We start from the raw sequence: 23,712 nt of genomic DNA, 5'->3' as shown, positions 1-23,712 counted from the left end.
TGTGTTATAAACCCTATTCAGACAGTATTAGTTTCATGTGGAGACGTGGGGTAAAGCAATGTTTACCAGGATGTCTATAATATAAATTCGCACAGAATTTAAGAAATCTCTGTGTTCTACCAGAAATGGGAGGGGCACTGCTGTCAGCCTCCCAGTTGCCACGTTGATTCCAGGTATCGCATTCATACATGCAACTTGGCCGGAGTAATGTTTATCTGCCGAGAGATCTGCCCAAATAGGCACCATTTGACCATTGAAACATACAATGATCCAAAGCATACAGCCAGACAATGCAGTAAATGGTTAACAGAGAACAATATCAACATTTTAGTGAGTCCCAGATAGAACTTGGCACTTTGAGGTCTTACGTGGCAACGTCTTACTTTCAATGGCCGGGTTTCCCAAAATCGTTAAGAAGCTCTTAAGTCCCAAGAACTTCTTAGGAGCGTTCTTAGAACATTCTTACAACGCTCCTAAGAAGTTCTTAGCACTTAAGAGCTTCTTAACAATTTTGGGAAACCCGGCCAATGAAATTACATTGCTATTGCGAATGGACCTCCTGCGGAATTATATGAAAGATAAAAAGGCAAAAGCACCAAAAGCCCTTGCCATTGACAGTGATCATTATATACCTATGTCATATAGATGCATATTATAGACATTGGAACCTTGGGACGGCCCATTCATGCGAGTGCAGCACTCTTAAGAGCCAAGTAATAAATGTCTTGTTATTCCTTGAAGAGTTTAGATACTGTAGCATTCATCTTAAATCAATTATGCCAGCCCAGACCAATATCTCTTTTCATTCTGCCATGTCATGTGTCCGGACTCCATCTCCGCATCGCAGATTGCAGACAGTATTTCTTTTGCAGTAACTAGCACAAGGACACTAGGACACGATTCCATGTTGCCAAGTAGAAGCATTGTGTAACAGGGGCAGCTTTTCTTAGCCAGAGCATGTGCAATAGGTCTGCATAGGCCAATGATTGGTTCCACCACCAATGGCATTGCTGTATCCATGGCCCCCACACTGACTCGGGTGTGCGGTTCATCCAGGCCAAAGAATCAACAAAGTCAAAATCCCCTCCTCTGCAGAGCCTGACAGGAGCCTGACCAGACACATGAGTCAATAAGCATGAGACTGTCCTCAATTCATTAAGTGCCAAGTTCATCTTCTGTAATCTCATGTTCTGTGGCGAACCACATGGCCAAGATCACGCTTAGTTTTAATGTATGAAAAATCACTGATCCACCAGAGGAGTCAAGATTATGCAGGGTTACTAGTGGTCAGAGTTAGTTTGTGTGGTCAGGGTAGGGCCAAATGATCAAATTCTCAATGGGCTGCTACACCAACCCCAAATGAGTTGTGTGGTGACATACAGTAGGGTACCTCTCATTCGTCTTTTATATATCCTCCCTTCCTTCCTCGGTCCTCTTTCTCACTGATCTAGATAAAGAATGATGGGGCGGCAAACAATGGGATAGTCCAGAGCCATAGAGAGAGAGAGTTGCGACGCGCTTTGATGTCGCCGCCACGTGATCAAAAGTTCCAAAAACCCTGCGCTGAATGGCTGAATTGCAGGAGGGTGGGATGTACTTCTAGGATGCTGCCGGAAGGTGTAATCAATTAACTCATTAACTACTGACCAAGAGATTGGCTGTAAACCGTTCCAAAAGTCCCACAACAAGGAAATAGCCTGGAAAAAGCGCTGCCATTTTTTCCTATGGAGGTCTATGGGAGTGTCGCCACTCTGTTTTATCTACCGCTCTGGGATAGTCTATCCAGTGCTAGTTATAGATCAGTGGGAACATGTCTGGAGGACCGAGCATCGAGGATCGAGGAGGGATGTTGAGAGGAAGTAGTAAAGAAGGTTTGATTCTGTTCACAACCAAAACAGAGCAGGCAGAATGGACATGAACACAGTTTAATGGTTATGTGCCACCTAGTGGCCTGGAGGTGTACAGTAGAAATTAAATTTTAATATCACCAGATATTTCAGGAGGTGCTTAGGCAGTCCTAGATTTTAATATCCCCAACACATTACACATTGATATCTCAAACTTTTCAATCTGCATCTTTGCTAAAATTAAATTAGTCGGCACACTCAACAAAATCAATCTGAACATCAGTTTTGATTTAATGAGACTAATTTTAGTGATGGAAAAATAAACAGCAATAAACCCGATAACTGATACAAATATTGATATCTATTTGTTTGTTTATTAGTGCAGAGTTGATCCAGTGTGACCGATAAACATTAGCCACTGCCATCAATAAAGGTCCTATGGATTTGTCAACAACAGGTCTACAAGGCGGATATTGGCAGATACTGATGCAGGGTCATGTTCTTTACAGCAGCCCATAATTGCGGTCCTTGCGGTTGACACGTTGTCCTCATGGGAGTGCATTTCATGCTTCTTCATGTTGCTGCTCTACAGAAATGTGTCAAATTGACTCCACAAATGAAGATTCCATGTGAAGGAAAAGACCATCTTCCTTAAACCCTATGTGATTGCGCTGTATAATTCTACTTTTTGAAATGGATGTGGCTCACAGGTTTTACAGATTTGGCACATATTGTAACCATAACTACATGATTTTTTTTTTCTCCCCTCTTTTTTCCCCTCTGCATATAACCATGGTGCCACATTGTTAATACAGGATGGCTTATGAAATGTCAGTCTGGTGAATTTCCTTTCATATGTACACCATATATGTTCCTCCTCATGTATGTACTGTATGCAACCACTTTTCAGCGTGAAGTCCAACAATCTAGTAATCCATATACAGGGTATTATGAATCCTCTCCAGCGTTTGTAAACATCTCATGAATATTTTATGACGTCACATATGAAGTCACAAATGTCACATTGCTATACGAGTTGTGAAGTATTCATCATACTGGGAAGTGAACTACTGACCATCTGTGGACCTCTGAATGGTTGGACATTCCTGTTTTATATATCTATATTATACAGTCATTGGTGTAGACAATTATGCATTCTTCAGAGGTTACTATCATAAAATAAACAAACAGACAAACAAAAAACTAAATTCTCCTGGACAATGGACTTCCCCGTTGACTAAGATGTGACATGATCAGGTTGGCTTAAACAAAAAAGACAGCAATGCTGCTTTGCGATTGTTGGACTTTTTGACATTTTGCCTTCCACATTCATAAAATGGTTGGTATGAATGTTGAGTCATGTTTCATGATACAGTCATGAATGCTTCATGTGCAGTTCATGACAGCTGTTATGAATGTGTTATGAACGAACCAATCAAGTAAAGTGTTACCAGTCTACAGTATTTAACCCACCCAACCTCATCCATGCACCAAACATTTAGTGACCTATACGCTCTATTTATTGTGAGTGTGTGATTTGGATTACGAATTTGTCATCTGTTTTATTTGATGCATCTACAGTATGTGATAACCCCCCCCCACCCACACACACACACACACACACTCTCACTCACTCCCACTGAATTGCTCTGCTCTTGCTCTTGCTGATTGCAGAGCGAGGTGACTTCCTGGCCTTGGATCTGGGTGGAACTAATTTCCGTGTGCTGCTGGTGAAGGTGCGGAGCGGGAAGAAGCGCACTGTGGAGATGCACAACAAGATCTACGCCATACCTCAGGACCTCATGCAGGGCACCGGAGACGAGGTACTCTTCCACACGCCTCTCTGACCTCAAGATTGCTGTTAAGGTGCTGTGTCCACCAAGCACGTTTTTTACGCTGAGAGCGCCCTCAACCTCCTTTTCTCGGTGCTTCGAGAAGTGTTTATTGTTGCTATGTTACCAAAACCAGAGACAGTTTAACGAGAAGTGACATTGACGAGCCCGGCGCTGTTCTAAAAGTTGAACAGATTTCAACTTTGAACGCTCTGAGCGGTGCGGTAAAAAACAGTCAGCGGTCAACGGTCAACGGTCTTTTTTTCTGCCGAGGGCGCTCAGGTCTATGAACACTGGGCTACATAGACTTTATGTTGAAAATTGTCACCGTTGGCGCAACAAATGCGTTTGGTGGACACAGCACCTAAAGGCCCTCAGTGCTGTCGTTTGTTTTTTGGTGGAGCGTTAAGTATATTGAAACTGCATCTTCTGTTATATTCTGCTCCTTAAATATTCACTAAGACATGGAATATCTTGTTTGCCCAATAATACAAATTTTAACGTGCACAAATACTTCTTTATCGTAATGTGCTGACGCACGCAACAGTGGCAGGTTCAAACACACCTGGCTCCGCCGGAAAACAAATATTGGAGCCTTTCATGCAAGCAGCCTATTATTCTCACAGAAGCTAAAAATAAAGACATTATGCAGATGTACACTACTCTGTTAGGGATGTCTGGCTTTTGAGTAAAATTTTATGTTTAAACACAGAAAGTATTGAAACATTGAGCTGTTGGACATGCATATCCAAAAGTTTAGAGGGGGTCACATTAAGTTCATATGTAAAGGTTGTAGTGGATTTTAGGTTCATCCTGAAATTTCACCCTAAAGCCGATTTTTTGAGTAGTGTGCAGTATATTTAAGCAATAAGCCCCGAGAGACCATTGACTACACTGATTTTAGAACAGCTAAGGGGCGTTGTTAGGCACGACACCCAGGCTGTAATCAGTATAAACTATTGATACTTTTCTAAAACAGTTACTGCATATATCGGAATGCGATCAAGGTGTATGTTTGTGTTGGTTTTTACAATGGCATCGAACGTGATTCAGCCAATCATAATCAAGGACTGGAACTATCCATTATGGGATTGGAGTGCAATCATGGCCTTTGAAAAGCTTGTCTTTACAGCCTCTAATTGATATTGAATGTACATAAGACGTTCGCAAGAAGCCTACCATGTAATAGAGGAGTACTTGTGTAGAGCTTCGTGCTCTCTCTGTCTCTATTGTGGGATCAGGATTGGCAGAGTTAGTTTCAGCTAGTCAGTGTCATGAGTGACCACCACCTTTTAAAAAAATAGAGTCTGATGTCCTCATTTGAGGCCACATTTTCACAAACAAGCCAATTGGTGGACAGAAGATCTATGTAGATTGGCAATTTGTTTCAAAGATGGTAGGATCAGCCAATCCTTATGGACGACATCATTTGTTTCCATCTGTAAGGTGACCCCTAGTCTAATAGTGCGTTCATGCACATCGGAAGTTTCTGACCTCCGATAGCGGAAAAATGACATGAACGCTAGGTCGGGTTGGATTTTTTGCTCGGAGACGCGTGCGGAAGTTTTGTGCCCCGAGGTGTCCGATTTGACGTCACTATCATATTCTCCAACCACGACGGCCTCCCTTGCAACAACACAAGAGGTGAATTTCACTGTCATTACGAATAGGCTAGGTAATTTGTCACTAAATTAACAACACAGATAGAAACACTCGCCCAAGACATTTTCCTTCATGCTCAACCATAGTAAGCAGTTCTAATAACATATTTATGTGTTTCCTGTATTTATTTTCCGAACTGATCTCATGAACACACTTTTTAAAGGCGGGTCCTCCGAGGTTCCGAGCTGCATGAACGCACTATAACATCGGCCATTGAAAATAATTCTGGCAGTACTTTTCCTCAGTCTCTCCAAGTCTGTATAATATTGTCATTCTCTCTCTCTCTCTCTCTCTCTCTCTCTCTCTCTCTCTCTGCCATGCCACCTCAGCTGTTTGACCACATCGTCAACTGCATCGCTGATTTCATGGAGTACATGGGGATGAAGGGGGCCTCCCTGCCTCTGGGATTCACCTTCTCCTTCCCCTGTCAGCAGAACCGCCTTGACCAGGTAAGCGGCAGCGGGATGCACTCTTGCACTCATACCTCCGCTTGCTTCCTCACTGTCTAAGCAGGAACAAATCCTCTACACAGTAATTTCCTGTGTATTCATGGGTTTCATCAGGTCCCTTTCCACAGTATTAATCAAGCACCATGCAGTCTGCATTGATAATCAAGGTGCTTGATTCTATACACCTGTGGAAAGGGACCTGATGAAACCCATGAATTAGCCACATTGTGTATAAGCCACAGGACAGTGATTTACGCAAGTTAATAGGAACAAAACCATATTAGTACCACATTAAAACTGCCCCGTGTACTATCCTCATGGCTTGCTTTTGCGAAAGCAATGTATAAGCTGAAGCTAATAGTCGGAAAATTACAGTAAAAGAAAAGCAGTGTGGGCTTTTGTGAGGGCTCCAGAGTTTGCCGTGGTAATGTGGGTGACACAAACTCTTTTATGTGGCTCTGTTGTATGCACATTTCTTGTTTGTCAGGGCATCTTGCTGAAGTGGACAAAGGGCTTCAGGGCCACGGGATGTGAGGGACAGGACGTGGTGACCCTTCTGAAGGACGCCATCCACAGGCACGAGGTAATGGCAACTGCCTGCGCTTCCCATCCTCCCTACCAGCTAAAGGAAGGCATGGAGCTGAAATTATTTGAAAATTGCTACATTTGCCCTCCTGCTAGCAAACGAGTCAGAATGACTCATGTTGGGAGTTTTTCTCACTACCATTGTCCCTTCTCTTTTCTTTCTCATTAGTCACATCCTCTGTGGAGTTCCACTTCTTCTTTTTAAAGAAATACTACCTACCAATAGTTATGTTTCGGGACCTAAGCCCTTCCTCAGACATAAAACACATAGACACACACATACTGTAGAAATACATCTCTGACTATTGCCATCTGAGACTATTGCCATCAGACTAAATACTGGTGGTAATAGTAGAAATATTAATATAATATTAGAAATATAGAAATATTTATAGAAATATTACAATTGTAGAAATATTGAAGTGAAAATATCAACACAGCGACTATACATACCGGCATAATTAGATTCAGTAGTGATTGGTCACGCTGCTATTTCATGGATGTCTACAAACCCCCATGCACACTAGTATATTCACACAAATGCACACAAAATGTACACTACACATCAGGACATGCAGTACCATACGCTCATGTAAACATATGAAGAGTTCAGATGCAAAACCCTTCAAGACCATCTTAACACTTTGCTTTTTAAATTGCCATTTTTAAATCTATTCTTAATCTATATTTCAGACCAGGAGGAGAGTGGTATTTAGTGGGTTTTGAAGTGAAATTGTTTGATGAACGTATACTACCGGTATGTGTGGAGAGCATTGACTCATCATTGTTATCTCTTTTTTGACAGAGGTGGATTTGAGAGGGTTTTGCATCTGAACTCGTCATATATAGAGACCGCTAACTGGCTGTATTTCTATGGCTCTTTCCCTCCCTGACCTCTTCCTCGTCCTTCTTTCCTCCACAGGAGTTTGATCTGGACGTGGTGGCAGTGGTGAATGACACTGTGGGTACCATGATGACCTGTGGCTATGAGGATCCTTATTGCGAAGTGGGGCTCATTGTGGGTAAGTGGGCTTCTATTCAGTTTATCATGAATTACTACTATTCAGTTTATCGTGCATATCTTGCAGCATAAACGTTTCCCACGCATCCTGGAAAACGTGGAAAAATGTGGATTTTAGAAATGCATCACAAGGCTTTCTCTTACATTGCATGGCAAACTAGAAAAGTGATCAGAGAGTGCAGACCTCTGCCAAGTGCCTCCTGGATCCAGAAAATGTCCTGAAAGTTTCATCGAAATCCATTCATAACTTTTTGAGTTACCAATACCTTGCTAGCAGACAGACAAACAAACAAACAAACCCTGTTGAAAACGTAACCTCTTTGGCGGAGGTAAAAATGGCAACAAAACAAAAGAGCCCATTAGATTAGATTAACCAGAAGAGCAGAAAAGTGTAACATGATATACAAAGTAAAGACAAAACAGGATAATATACTAATACGCCATATTTATAGTCTACTCCTATAAGGTTACTGCTAATACACTTCACATATTTGTATCTACAGTATGTAGTATGAGCAGCATGTACAGATATGTTCAGTGTAGTAGCAGTAACATTTATAAGTGTAGTAAGAATAATAGATACGTATACGTATTCTGTTGATTACACTGCATATATCAATATAAGTGTCCATGGAAACGTGGCTATGGGCTCAGTGCCCTAAAGTCACTTAGTACTGCCGTTTGACTTCCGGTGGAGCGTTAACTATATTGAAACGGCATCTTCTGTTTTATTCTGCTCCTTAAATATTCACTAAGACACAGAATATCTTGTTTTCCCAATAATACAAATTTCAACGTGCTCAAATCCTTCTTTATCGTAACGTGTTGATTCGCTAGGTGCAACACTCAACCGGGTCCGTGTAGACACTAATTACCATAGCAATAGCTGCAGGTTCGAACACACCGGAAATCAAACGACATTACTAAAAGCGTTTGTGCAACGCACATAGCGAATTGTAGTGCAGAAACTGTAACAGTCTAAGAGTAGTCAGAATAAGTGTATGTGCAGGATGAGTAGAATGATGAGCAGCAGAGTATGGCTTTATAAATAAATGAATAGAACACTGGGTGGTATGGGGTCGATGAGGATGCTGTGCACCTTACACAAGCATTACTTGCCCTGGATGGCCTCAATGGAATGGAGTGAGGACCATTGTGACCATTGTGGAGAACTTATCAGGAGAGGTGGGTGGGTGGGGGGAAGTGACCAACACAAGGACCACACTAATGCCAGGTCCCTTCACTGTTCTCACAAGGACGTTTGAGAGGGCCACAATGAAGCCATGGGTGTTATCAAGACCCCTGACAGGTTTCTGTGAAGGAATTCTGTGTAATTGCATTCCGTGTGCGTGCCCTGTCCTTGTCGTCATGGATGCGCATTGTGTGTAACCCATTACCAGGCACAGGCACAAACGCTTGCTACATGGAGGAGATGGAGAATGTGGAGCTGGCGGAGGGCAACGAAGGCCGTATGTGCATCAACATGGAGTGGGGCGCTTTTGGCGACCACGGCGAGCTCGACGACTTTTGCACGACTTTTGACCACGCCGTGGACGAGTGCTCGGCCAACCCCGGCAAGCAGCGGTATGTTGCAGCGTGACCAGATGTGTGTGTATGTGTGTGTGTGTGTGTGTGTGTCGGGGAGATGTAGGGTGTTGTTTTTAGGACAGTAGGGTGTTTTTTTGCAAGGAGTTCATTGCTGTGTGTGTGTGCGTGGTGCGTGGTGTGTGGTGTGTGTGGTGTGTGTGTGTGTGTGTGTGTGTGTGTGTGTGTGTGTGTACACAGGTATGAGAAGATGATCAGTGGCATGTACCTGGGGGAGGTGGTGAGGAACGTCCTGCTGGACTTTACTTCTAAGGGGCTGCTCTTTCGCGGCCGTCTCTCAGAGAGGCTGAAGACACGTGGCATCTTCGAGACCAAGTTCCTCTCACAGATCGAGAGGTACAGTATGTACAGTATATACAGTATGGATGGATGTCTTGATATACATGTCTCTCTCTTTTGCTTATGAATGCGTCGTGTAAGCGCGTAGCACTTAACTGCCAAGGCCTTAGCGTTGATTGATTGATTGCTTTGCTGCCACTGACACAGCCAGCACATCCATGCACTCACGCCTGTGCTCAGAAATGACTGTCCTCTTAAAAGAGGTCAGGGGTCAAACGCATGGGCTGTGTCTGCCCTTCCAGTCCAGTGGAGCGTGTTGCTCCCGAGCTGCCCTCAACTGTGCCTGAATGCTCTCTCCTTACACTCTAATCTACCATTGGCCAGCGCTTATCTAACTCGACCTGTATTGTGGTGTCTCACTCCCCGACACATCCCATGCAATTACACTGAATCCATTCAAATGAAACGCAAAGCATTTTCTCTCTAGTGTTCAAAGCAAATGCAAACGTACATCTTCAGTGACTGCAAAGGTATGATATGTTTTTTCATATTCAGGAATATGATCTAAAATGGCCTTTTGATTTTGGAAGAGATTGCCTACTGCTTTCTTTCACAGAGGAGCTAGTTCCTAGGGCAGTGAAATGCTCTGTCACCCATGAAATAGAGGTTAGTGTAGGAAAGGTTTAGCCAAGGAGGGTAAGTGGAAAGTGCAGTAAGTGGCCAGTACATTGAAAGGCCAGGTAGTAATTGGACTAAAGATTAACTGCACCTCTGAATTACCATTTTACCATTGCGTTGATAGTGCATAGCATACAAGAAAACGGACTACATATGGTCACGGCAGGTTTGGCAGTGGTCAGGTCTTATCACACTGTTTATCAGGTGACTTAAGTCCTGCAATTCAGTAACCATTAGGGACTGTTGTTAGTCTTGATGTTGTTGGTTTAGATGTTTTTAGGTGTCGATGTTTAGAGCTGTGCCCAGACACACAGGGCCGTCGGAGCACTGGGGGCCAAAACTGTTTGTTTTGGGTTTTGATGCAGGTATGTAGACTGTCATGCTTACTGTTTAAGTGTGTATGTGTGTGTGTGTGTGTGTGTGTGCGCGTGTCTGTGTTAGCGACCGTCTGGCGCTGCGTCAGGTGCGCGCCATCCTGCAGCACCTGGGCCTGACCAGCAGCACGTGCGACGACAGCATCCTGGTGAAGGAGGTGTGTACCGTGGTGGCACGCCGCGCCGGTCAGCTCTGTGGCGCCGGCCTTGCTGCTGTGGTCGACAAGATCCGGCAGAACCGCCGGCTTGAGCACCTCCGTGTCACCGTGGGAGTAGATGGAACGCTCTACAAGCTGCACCCGCAGTGAGTAATAACCTGTGTGTGTGTGTGTGTGTGTGTAAAGTATCTATCTACAGGTGTGAGCACAACAGGTGTCTTGAACCGCTCATTTGTACTGACACTGTTTCTAACACTTCTAACTCATTTCCATCTCCTTGTCAGTTTCTCCACCGTTCTGCGCCAGACGTTACGTGAACTGGCGCCGCAGTGCGAGGTGTCTATCGTGCAGTCGGAGGACGGTAGTGGGAAAGGGGCTGCCCTCATCACTGCAGTGGCCTGTCGCATGCGAAACGAGGCCAAGTAGTGGAGGCTGCACTTGAGGCGAAGAGACGAGGGGTTTGAAAGGGAAACTATGTCCTTGAGAGACTTTGCTGTGCCACGCTGACGTGTGATTGTGATGAGGAAGCAGATGGAATGAATGGTGGGGGAAAAAAACTTTATATATATATAACTATATATATAACTCTTCTGCTGGCGTGTAACACTTAAATTATGTGTGCCCATTGCTATTTATGTGTTGAATTTGAAACGAGAGATTACTTCCAGTTATAAGATATTACTGTTCTTTAATAGAAGTGTGTCCTTTCCAAGATTACAAATTCCTGTTTTATACTGTGAATGTACAATCAATGGAGTTTTAAATGTTTGTAATCAATGTGTAATTGATAAGACAAAGCTGACAAGTTAAAAGTGTTTTTAGAATGTAGTCATTAGTTACTGTTAGATTTGAAGAGAACAAGAGTCTTTGCACAGAAACAGCATTTGACATTTCTTCATGATATTCAAGAAGAGTGATTTGTTGTTCAGCTCTGAATTTGTGAACCTTCCAAAACACTTCACATTTTAAACAGATTATTCATAGTGAGCAATGGATCTTAACTGATTTTATTTGGATTGGATTGTGTTCTTCATATAGCGTGTGCAGGAATCTGAAGTCATGTTAACTTTACTTGGATAGTCCGTCGACAGAGACTTTAGAAATGATCTGTTGAGATACAGGTTCAGTATGTAAAATTGTTGTTGAACAATTGCTGAACGTAAACTTAACCGAAACCATCCCTTAATCTTAACTTAAACCATACATTTGAGTTTACAGTGTGTCAACAGATAGTTTACTGATAACCTAAGCATCTGTAGATCTGCAGGTTAAAGGGGACTATCCCAGTAAAGCATGACCAAAGTCATTTGTGTGTGTTCTGGGAAGGGTGGAGCGGAGATCAGTTAAGGGAACTGAATGCTTGTTCTTTTAGTTATGCTGTTACCGTGGCCATCAGAAACAAAGATGACGTGTTTAGAGTTTATGTCTTTGTTTCTTCTTTGTAAACAAATAAGTTATCTACTGAGGTCAGTGTCATATTTCTTTTCTTTCTTTTTTTTTTTTTTTTTTAAAAACTCATCAAAAAGTAAAATTTCTTGTTTCTCTGAACATTCATTATAAACCAGTTATTATAACTATGTAATATTAGGTGGGTTGACAATGGAAAAACTGTTAGATTACAGCACATTTTTGGTTATTTTATTATCTCAAGGAAAACTCGAAGGTCTGTGAACACTGTGACTTGGCATGGATAGCCAGGTAAATACAATGTAATGCTTTCACAAGCCATCAGACTGAGATTGTTGGTCTTATTAAAAAGAAAAAAGTGAGACATCCCCTTAAAATGTTTCTGAGATGATTTTCTCTTAACACTTCTCTAGAGAAAACAGAATGACTTTTCCACACCGCTTCTGCCACAGGTCTGTTGGAGAACCCTTAAGTCAACAATCACAGAAGTTAGACACTCGGCACACTTTCTCTTGCAAAATTAAATTTATGATTTTTCAATTATGGGAACTTTTATGTCCCCAGGTTACACATTTCTGTTAGAAATACTATATTACCAAATAAATAGTTAAGTAGTTTCAAGTAATTATTGTATCACCAAAAAAAGTTGTACATTTTTAAAATGGTTTTCGACACCAATGTTTGGCTACTCAGGCCTTGTCCCCAACCCAGACTTTAAAACTGTTCTGCCCTAAATTAAAAAAACAAACAAAAAAAAGATTACATTTGATCAGTTCATTAAAAAATCACAATATGTTTAAATAGTTACCTGGGTTCATATCTATAACATTTCTGAATATTTTTTAACAATTTAGTACCATCCCCAATAATACAGTCATTACCGCAACAGTCTTACTACTACGTCTGTGGATAAGACTTGTCATGCCATAACCATGGAAATGAAGTGACTGGAGCACATGTCAGCCATGAGTGGCAGTTGATGTCTCAATAAGTAATTTAATCATGTGTTCCTTTTGATCAGGGAGTAGACTTATTCAGTGTCATTTCATTACCATTAATGCTGTTGCAGCAAAATTATTTTCATTTCGGGTAAGGGAAGAACAGTGTTCTTGGTGGTCAGACTCTTGAGAGAGAATCATCCCTTTGTCACATCTCCGATAGCTTTAAATTCAGGTTAGACAGTTTATTATGCATAACACCGGAAACCATATGCTAAATATGTTTCATCCTGGTAACACTTTACTTGACGGGTTCATTCATAACACATTCATAACAGCTGTCATGAACAGCACATGAAGCATTCATGACTGATTCATGAAGCATGACTCAACATTCATAACAACACTTTCATGAATGTGGAAGACAAAATGACAAAAACTTGTCAAAATAAAAGTCCAACAATCTGGTAATCCATTCTGGTATTATGAATCCATTCCAGCGTTTGTAAACATCTCATGAATATTTTATGAAGTCTACTTCAAATGTCACTTTACTATACGAGTTGTGAAGTATTCATCATACTGGGAAGTAAACTACTGACCATCTGTGGACCTCTGAATGGTTGGACATTCCTGTTTTATATATCTATGCAGTCATTGGTGTAGACAAGTAGGCCTATGCATTCTTCAGAGGTTATTATCATAAAATCAACAAACAGACAAACAAAAAACTAAATTCTCCTGGACACTGGACTTCCCCGTTGACTAAGATGTGACATGATCAGGTTGGCTAAAACATAAAAGACACAATGCTGCTTTGCTATTGTTGGACTTTTATTTTGACAAGTTTTTGACGTTTTGTCTTCCACATTCATGAAAGGGTTGGTATGAATGTTGAGTCATGTGTTATGAAACAGTCATGAATGCTTCATGTGCAGTTCATGACAGCTGTTATGAATGTGTTATGAACGAACCCGTCAAGTAAAGTGTTACCGATTATTTTACTCATTTAATGTGTGGACAATCCTACCAGCAAACATTGGTGAGTCAGTGCACTGCACAAACATGAAAACTGTAAATTCTAAATCTATAAATTGATTCCTTCTCATTTCCATGACATTTTGATAAAACCGAGATTACCTACTAATCTTCCACCAACAGTCATGTTCCTCCAGATAATCACTCTGTCAATTTATACTTGGTGCCCTGGGCCCAGTGCACACTGCACAGGCGTTGATATTCTTTATTCTACCTGAGTGGAGCCCTTCAAAAGTATTGCAACACATTCTTAAAGGAACACTTCACCGTTTTTCCCTTAACTTGGACGAGTTGATACATACCTCTCACGTTTCAATGCATGCACTCTCTGGCCAAACAGAGATGAAGTTAGAAGTGACCTCCATGTTTTCCCTATTAAAATACAGTTACACAAGTAGTCACACGAGCAAGTATGGTGAGACAAAATAAAACGTGGTGCATTTCTAAGCAGGTAAGAGGGATAACTATATTGTGTGGCGGAATAACAATGGGAGCACTTAGACTCGACGCAGTAATATCCTCATTCCAAAGTGAAACTGAAAGTGCAAGAGTGAGGATGTTACTGGCATTGTGGGTGGGTGGATGTTGCGTGCGTGGTGGGTGGGTGGATGTTTGCATGCGTGGTGGACGATGTGCGGGATGCCTCTTCGGGTTTAACTGGGTAACCTATTCCTACGCACCTGTCCCCACAAAAGAGGTGTGTAAAAGCGTTTTGTAAACCCTCTATAGTATAACCATTTATATCACCATTGATATACTTATTAATACTTAATATGACTTACAGTAATACTAACACACTCTATTTCTCTTCCCTTTCCCCTATACCTCACCTGTGAGGTAAACCATTACCAGCCATCAACCATCTCAGTGCCTGTCCCTCATCACACCTGAAGTCACATCCCTCTGACTGCCCTACCATCGCCATTGCCTTCGCCATCCCTATGACTGCCCTACCATCGCCTGCTGTGGTTCCCTGCCCGAATCTTTGGCCCTCGGATCCCAGCGACCCATCACCTTCCGAAATAACTAATGGATCACTAATGGACAATTTATTCCCTACACTGGACTATTTGAACTTTCATTGTCATTGTAACTTTCAAACTACAAATGACTGTACTGTAACTGACCCAAGGCAGATGGGTTGGGCCCTTGAGTTGTGGGTCTGTCTGAGGTTTCTTCCTATATGTATCTCCAATTCTAGGGAGTTTTTCCTTGCCCCTGTTACTCATGGGCTCTCTTTGAATGTCTAACACTCTGTAAAGCGCCTTGAGACATGTGTAATGTATTGGCGCTCTATAAGCGACATTAAATTGAAATTGAAATTGAAATTGAAATTAAACACATGAACTGTAGACCTCTTTCAACAAGGAATGAAGCGGCAGCTCAAGAACATCCTTATGGATGTGTGCATTGAGATATTGAAGTGTGCCAAAGAATAAATAAATGTATAATGATCTCAATATAAATGTTGACTTAAACAGATATTCACCCCCTTTGACATTTCCCCTTTATATTGCTTTTATCTAGATGTACAAGCCTTATTCAGACTATCCACACAAACTCCATACTCTGATTATGGCCAAAGGTGCATCTACTAACTAAATACTGACTTGAAGTAGGAGAATATGTACTGTATGCAATCACTTATTTGACATTATACTCTACAGTATATTTTGATGAATGAACATTCCTTTGTCAAAATCTGCTTTCACTTTGAGACATTAAAGAACTTTTTGTAAATTCCTGTAAAAAAAAAAGGCAAATATAATGACAATGATTCCATATACAAGAGCAATAAAAGGTGAAGAAATCCAAGGTAATCCAAGATAATGTGTATAGGCACTGTAGTCCTTTATACAAAAAATGATTACCGTCTTTGAGCTTCTTGTGCAGTTGAGCTTCTTGTGGAGTTTCCAGTAACACACCGCATACATGAGGAGGGGTCTGCAATATAGCCCAAAAAATGTTCTTCTCAACATCATTTACATCTTACCCTTGCCAATTTACACCCACATACAGTGAGGAGCACATGTATTTGATACCATGCTAAAACAGGAATATAAAATCATCATTTGACAATTGATCTTAATGCCTTAATTTAAAAAAAAATAGTAAAAATCAAACCGCCAAGGACACCAATTTTCTTTGTGATTGAAGAATGTATCGTAAATAGATAAATGTTTTCCTTAAATGCTAGGGGAAGGAATTATTTGACCCCCTATGTAACCCTATGGGAATTTAACACATAGGGTTAACATAGGGGCAGGCAGATTTTTATTTTTAAAGGCCAGCTATTTCATGGATCTAGGATATTATGCATCCCCATAAATTTCCCTTGGCCTTTGGAATTAAAATAGCCCCACATCATCACATATCCTTGACCATAGCTAGAGATTGGCATGGTGCTTTTTCCAGTTGGCCTATTAGCCTGTTGATTTGCATTGAGCTCAATGAGCATCAAACAGGCTAATAGGCCTACTGGAAAAAGCACCATGCCAATCTTTAGCTATGGTGAAAGGTATGTAATGATGTGGGGCTATTTTAATTCCAACGGCCAAGGGAACTTTATCAGGATGCATAATAACCTGAATCCATGAAATAGCTGGCCTTAAAAAATAAAAATCTGCCTGCCCCTATGTTAACCCTATGTGTTAAATTCCCATAGGGTTACATTGGGGGTCAAATACTTCCTTCCCCCTAGCATTCAGGAAGAACATTTATTTCTTTACGAAACATTCTTCAATCACAAAGAAAATTGGGGTGCTTAGCGGTTTTATTTTTACTATTTTTTTTAATTAAGACATTAAGATCAATTGTCAATTGATGATTTTATATTCCTCTTTTTAGGCAACTTTAGCATGGTATCAAATAAATTTTCTCCTCACTGTACCATCTCTCTCTATGTGAAACATGACAGGGGGGGGGTGAGGATGTATCTGTGCAATTCATCATCCCCACATGTGGGACTGTCAGTTTAATTATAATTAAAAAAAAAAAAAAAAAAGTGTTTGTAACACACACCAACTGCTTTAGGGAGGTGCTAACCACTGCAAAGTTCAAATAGTAGAAGTGCCACAACGTCTGGCTCCAAATAGATGGAGACACACACACACACACACACACACACACACACACACACACACACACACACACACACACACACACACACACACACACACACACACACACACACACACACACACTCTATTGATCCCCAAGGGGAAATTCAAGAAATATGACTTTGTCATATTGTGTGATTCATTCACACAAAAACAAAAGAAAAACAACTTGGATTCAGTCGTAATTAGAGTGTACTTACTGTATGCATGCTGTGGTAAGCTGATTATTTATTTTACTTCGCAGATGCTTTTATTGGGTGATTAAAGACAATTGCGTATTATTGGAGCTGTCAACATAACCTTGCCATGATGACACTTTCAGCAGCATGACTTTGCTACAAGGACAACGCAACACTGACAGTCGTGCCTTTTGACTTCACAGTCAGTCAAAAGACTCATTGAGCAGAAGTACCACTTTAAAAATCAAGGAACAACATCCCAGCGGAACAAACAGAGGCAGGAGGCGGGGGGCGGGGGGGGCATCATCATTCCGCAGTCCTCTATGGAAAAGGCTGGATTTGCAGGTGAGACAAACAGCAAAGACAGCAACAGCACGTTATCGTTTCATCAAAAAAAGAAAAAGGAGTCAGAGAGTGCGTCGCTTTTCTGCCGTTTCTATTTTCCCGGTGGGCAGCGCCCTGCGAACAGTCCTTGTGCATGTGCATGAGCAGTGCATCATGGGACTGTTTCACCACCACTTTAGCTGCCTTAGAGAGGAGATCACATTAACTGAAATTAAGTCTCCTCACAGATCAAACTAAAGATCCCCCTTTTATCGTTTTAATAATAATAATACAAATATTGCTATTATTATTATTATTATTATTGTTGTTATTATTATTATTATTATTGCTGGGAGAAACATATGAGCCTCCCCACTCCGTCACCAGCCAGGTATCAGACCGGGAATTCAGACAAGCCTCATCCACTGTGGTATCTGACCATGAGATGCCTGAGTGTGCTCATACTTGAATTACCTTAACATCGCACCTGTATCTCCAGGGTGTCTTATTATATATGCCCAAAAGTCAAGGGTATGCAGACATCCCTGTGAGCACTCAGCAAGTCCAATTATTATTTGGGCACTACATGAGTGGTCTGTCCTTCCTCTCATCGGCCCTGTACTTTGGCTTCTCTCGTCAGACTTAGAGTTCGGTGCACTTCTTGACAGCTCGAGAGATTAGTCAGTGTCCTGTCCTCCTCGTCGGTCAATGGTTCAATGCTGTTAATGCCATTGAAGATTCTTGGGTTTCCACAGTTTCTGAATTTTAAAAGTTGCTTTCAAATATCAAAAACTATAGTAGAGAAATAGTTGTGGATTTGAGGAGGAGGAGGAGGCTTAACACCAATGCCACAGTTAATATATGATCAGCCCATAACCCTGACGGACTTTAAATGTATTGGCTTGTACATCAGCAACAATTTGATATTGGAAGTAAACACCACTCATAATCAAAAGGCACAAAGACTTTACCTCCTTAGGCAACTGAATAAGTTTAATGAGCAAACACCTTGACCTCCTCTCAACCTTTCTCCTCGATCCTCGATGCTCAGTCCTCCAGGCTCGTTCCCACTGATCTATAAAGAACACTGGATAGACTATCCCATTGTTGGCGCCGCATCATTTTTTTATCTAGATCAGTGGAAACGAGGACCGAGGAAGGAAGGGAGAATAGATAAAAAGCCGAATGAGAGAGGTCCCTTTTAGTGCGTCATCACTTCATCCATCATGGTGAAGCTCAGACAGTTACAAAATTAGAGAGGGTTCTCACCAAAGCCTCTGACATAATTGGTCGTGACTCGTGAGTGTGACCCCTTCAGTCCACTCTCAGTAGTCTGAGCACACCGTAAAGGAACTGTAGAGCTCCGTCTAGAGTCGTGATATTTATCTCTGCTGTTGTAAACAATAAACTTCTCGTCACTTATCATCCTTGTACACAATAAAAATTTTAATACTCCAAGACCACTATCATCCAAACCACCATTTAGTCCAGCTTCTTGGAACAGTTGTGCTTTTCTGTATCTTCCATTTACTGGATTAAGCTAGCCTACTTCTATCTCTAACACTCACCAACATACTGTAGTCGTGTGGCAATAAAGTATATATCTATCTATATGTCAGTATTATTTAACTGCTACTGCAACTAGTTAAGGTGTGATCAACAACTTCAAATCAATACACTCATCAAATTCAGGCAATTGATCCTCAGTCCTCTGACTGATTATTTTATTTGCGCTAAAAGAAACAAACCTCTACTGCTGTTCCCAAGGCTCTACAAATGGGAAACAAACTGTGGTTTGCACAGAGGTCTAAACAATTCCAGCCACTCAATGTATTTCTTCAGGAGCACAAAGTATGAAAGGGAGGAATTGAATACGATTGGAATGACACTGGAGTTAAAATATGAGAGACCTTTTAACAGAACATTTTATCTTTCAGAAAAGATATCTTGGTAACCTTAGTTTTGAATACATACTGTATGCAAGTCTACAGTCTGTTCTCCAGCTTCATTTCCAAATCTGAAGCAAAGCTATTCAGCTCAGACAGCATTGAATATATTCTGACTGGAAAGAGAGGCAACAGGTGTGAAACTAATCCTTTCACTGGAAAGGTTGCACACCCATCAAGCAAAAACATTTAAATGATCTACAAGCTCACAGGGTGCAAGAGAATGGATTCACGTGTAGCCTTTCTAACTTGACATTGCTCAATTCAAATGATCAATATCATTCTACTTATCGATCTGCAAATGATGCATGGTGAGGGTGAGACACCACACCACACTACGCAGGGAAGAAATTTGGATACAGCCGAACTAACTAAGAGAAAACCAAGAGGACTTTTCAAACATCATCACAATCAGGGCTTTTTAGGGTTATACCCTCTTCTGGATGATCCTGGTAATTATGGACACATGTGAATGTGTGGTCAATTTCTAAACTATGACATTTAATTCATTGTTACTTCAAGTGTTGTTGTTGAGAAGTGTTTAATGGCAAAAAATAAAACAAGCATAAATCAAACTAACTCAAGCTCCTTGTTTGTTTCCATAAACCCAGGGTTATTTTAATTCCAAAGGCCAAGGGAAACTTATCAGGATGCATATTATTCTGGATCTATGAAATAGCTAACCTGACTTTCGCCAGATCCTGTAGTTCGCTGTCAGCGAAACGCCTCTGGTGGAGCATGGCGGAACTACAAGGGTCTGGCGAGAGTCAGGCTATGAAATAGCTGGCCTTTAAAAAATAAAAATGAATAAAAAAATCTTCCTGCCTCTATGGAAATTTAAAATAGGGGTCAAATACGTATTCTCTCCTATTTTAAGGAGGAACATTTATGTATTTACAATACATTCATTCACAAAGAAAATGAGTGTCCTTAAAGTTGGATTTTTACTCATGGTTGTAATTAAGACGTTAAAATCCTCTATTTAGTCAACTTTAGCATGGGTTCAAATACCACTGTACAACTGCTTCAACTCTTCTGGGAAGACTTTCCTCAAGGTTTAGGAGTTATGGGATTTTTGACCGTTTTTTCAGAAGCGCATTTGTGACTGATGTTGGACAAGGCTACTGGTTCTCAAGATCCGCTCTAATTTATCCCAAAGATGTTTTATTCTCTGCAAGGTCCCTGTACAGGCTACACCTTGAACGAGAACGGAGGAAGAAGGACTACACAGGCAAGTATAGAGGAAAGTGGCTGTGGATGTTTTTGAGGACCTGACAAAGGGATGCAGCAGAGTCAGCTTTGAAAAGGATGCTGACAAGTTGGCATATTGGTTGGTTTCTAATCCGATCGAGTCTATGACACATATTTTTGGGATCTTAACATGTTTTGGGCCGATATGGGGCAGGATATAAACTAAATATTGACAAAAGTGAAGTCTTTCCTCCTGTCAACCAAACTACTGTACCTCTTAAGCTCACTGTCACAGCTCCCCTTTAAAGAGGCATGCTACACCCGCCGTAGTTACAAATCAAGGGAAGATACGGCAACATAAACAGGTAAACACTGAAACCAGAAAATGGTCGAACGACCCGGCGTTTATTATTAGACTTCCAAAATAAAAGCCCTGGAAGTCCTCGAAGCACACTAAAAAATGAACCTTTCAAGAATCTTTCCCAAATCTTATCAGTGTAAGGCTTTAGTTGTGATGTGCCTTTAGTCCCTTGACTGCCCAGTTCTGATCTCCAGGCTCAAATACACGATTTTATTTCACTTCAAAAAATACATTATGCTCTTGTGATTGTCAGGTCAGCACACCAGCCAAGTACCAATCACATGTAGAAAAGGGCCATGTGCTTTCAATTTTAAAAACATCAGAGCGTGACACAAATCGCAAATCTTTTTCATCTGCCTTCACCGTGCAGGTTTTTCTGTATTATGGCAGTCTTGTCCATGAGTTTGCCATCTCATCAATAGATTGCTGAGGGCATTGTACTATTCTCTGCTGTGCTGTATAGATGTGTCTTACATTCCCACAAATGGGGCTAATTCCATCTTGGGGAACCGTCCCTGTCGTTTACATGTAGGGTTTTATTCTGTGTCCTGTTTTCTTTACCTCTTATTTTGGTATGTGTGTGTATTCTTTTCTCTCCCTATTCATATTCTGTCTGCCTGATGATAACATGCAATTTTTTTTAAAAGTCATCAGCTTCGTTTGTACTCTGATTACTGATGGCAGGAAGACAATGACCACAGAGGATTGTCTGATTAAAATAATTAAATCAATGTAAAATGACTTTATCTGAAAGGAATTTGGCAGGCCAGGTGCCAAAACAATGCATGGCAAGTGTAAGAAGTGCAACAGGCTTGTCGATGTAACAGACATAGCCTCATTCACCAATCAGCCTGCATGGACTGATTTGTTGCAATCATCGTAATTGGGACATTTGTAATTGTCAGAGCCGCTGGATGCTCTTGTGCTATCAAGTCTATCGTGATTGGCACGCAGGTCTATAATCTGATGGAGCCACGCTGACACACAGGTGCATCAGAGGTGGCGCGAGGCCAGGCCAGAGGAAATGATGGTGGACATGTTCGCAGGTCGAGAGCGTCGGACATTAACTGGCATGTTGAATGAGCATGAACAATATTTGTCTTGTCGTGCTCACAAGTGTGCCTTGTAAATCAAAGTAAATCAAATAAGTAAACTCTCACCTATGACTTTGGAACAAAGCAAGCACCTGCTGTCTTCTGCAGAATGAGTGACTAAAATGGCTGGACTGCCTTTGCCGATCAACAATTATCTACAAAAAAATGAACCTATTGTTAATGTTGTAAATATGATTGTAAATATGATTTGATTTCTTAGACCATTGCCTCCTATGCAAGCACACAAACAAACAACACAACAAAGAGTGGGACAATCCCCTTTATTTCTGAAATAATGCTAAATAGGTCATATGCTTGATATTAAAAATATGGATACTTTCTATATTTACTAATTAGCCTAGGCTACTAGTGGTCATCTGGAGGGGAAGATCAGTTACAACACTGCATGAACACAAGAAGAATATTTCTTCACAGACTCAGTCTTAGTGAATAAAAATGTGTGAATAAAATGATACTTGTATGCAAATCAGCTCTCACAGTATATTTTTACACTAATTAGTGTTAAAAGTAAAAACAGACATAATTGCTTTGTCATGATGTTCTTGAAATGGTGAAGTTGCACATGAATAAAAAAGGTTACAAAAAATGCAGCCATTTGCTTGTATTATCTGGAAACATACTTTTGCATGATCTCTTATATTTGATAATTTTGATATAATTTGGGCCTAACATCATTCATTTATCTACATTCAAATATGCAAATTATCTAATTAACTATGCGTGATATAAAAATGTCTTTCTCATCAGATCGTTCTGGGTTTTGCCCTGTCTGAACCGCAAATGAACACATGGGATGTCTTGGTGTTACAGTACCATTTCATTCTGTTCCCATGAGCCTTTGCAAGAACATGCTTTATTGCTTTTTTCCCACCACACATGTGTTAGGTAACATTCAATGCGAGACTTCAAGTGTGCAGGAACAGGGGATTGGGGCACTTCAAAGGAATACTGCATTTTCCCCACATACTCAGCAACTCAATGTGGTGATCATAACGCGATGGCTACTACAGTGCCTATAGAAAGTCATCATACCCTTTTGAAATAGTTACTTTTTTTGTCTTACAGCCTGAAATCAAAACCCATTTTAAAAACAATCTTTTTCAGTTTTATTCACAAATTTAGCTGTACAACATCAAAATAATGAAAAAAAAGTCAACAGTTCTGAAATAAAATAAAAAATTTAAAACTAGAACAACAGGGTTGGAAAAGTCATCATACCCCTGACTTAATAATTTGTGGAGCTTCCTTTTGCTTTCATTACAGCCCTCAATCTGTTTGGATATGTCTATTATAGCTTTGCACACCTAGATTGGGAAATATTTGCCCAATCTTCCGTGCAGAATTGTTAAAATTTAGTCAAACTCTGTAGGGCAGGGCTATTCAATTACACTCTAAAAAATGCTGGGTTGATTTTGTAACCCAATTGCTGGGTTGTGATGATTTGGGTAGTTTCAACTCAATATTGGGCTCTAACAATCTTTCATTGCAACCCATTAGTAACCCAACTAATTGGGTTGAGGAAGTAACCCCACGCATTGGGTTGTAGCCGCTCCTCCTACTTTTCAAAAAATCTCGGGCTTATCATCCGCCATTTTTTCCAGACG

The 23,712-nt window shown here is 40.9% G+C and overlaps 1 protein-coding gene across 1 annotated transcript in view; it reads left to right on the top strand.

The window, feature by feature from the left end:
- Positions 1-12,274, top strand: part of hk2 (hexokinase 2) — a 58,158-nt gene extending 45,884 nt beyond the window's left edge. The window contains exons 11-18 of the mRNA XM_062543128.1: positions 3,522-3,670; positions 5,671-5,790; positions 6,278-6,373; positions 7,298-7,397; positions 8,797-8,980; positions 9,182-9,337; positions 10,400-10,636; positions 10,775-12,274. Of these exons, the coding sequence (XP_062399112.1) occupies positions 3,522-3,670; positions 5,671-5,790; positions 6,278-6,373; positions 7,298-7,397; positions 8,797-8,980; positions 9,182-9,337; positions 10,400-10,636; positions 10,775-10,916 (1,184 nt within the window). The 3' untranslated portion in view covers positions 10,917-12,274. The remainder of the gene's footprint in view (positions 1-3,521; positions 3,671-5,670; positions 5,791-6,277; positions 6,374-7,297; positions 7,398-8,796; positions 8,981-9,181; positions 9,338-10,399; positions 10,637-10,774) is intronic.
- Positions 12,275-23,712: the final 11,438 nt, after the last annotated feature.

Source organism: Sardina pilchardus, chromosome 8 (genome assembly GCF_963854185.1).
Source record: "Sardina pilchardus chromosome 8, fSarPil1.1, whole genome shotgun sequence".
Classification (NCBI taxonomy): domain Eukaryota; kingdom Metazoa; phylum Chordata; class Actinopteri; order Clupeiformes; family Clupeidae; genus Sardina; species Sardina pilchardus.
Note: the sequence above shows the minus strand (reverse complement) of the source record. Positions and strands in the feature narration are given on the sequence as shown.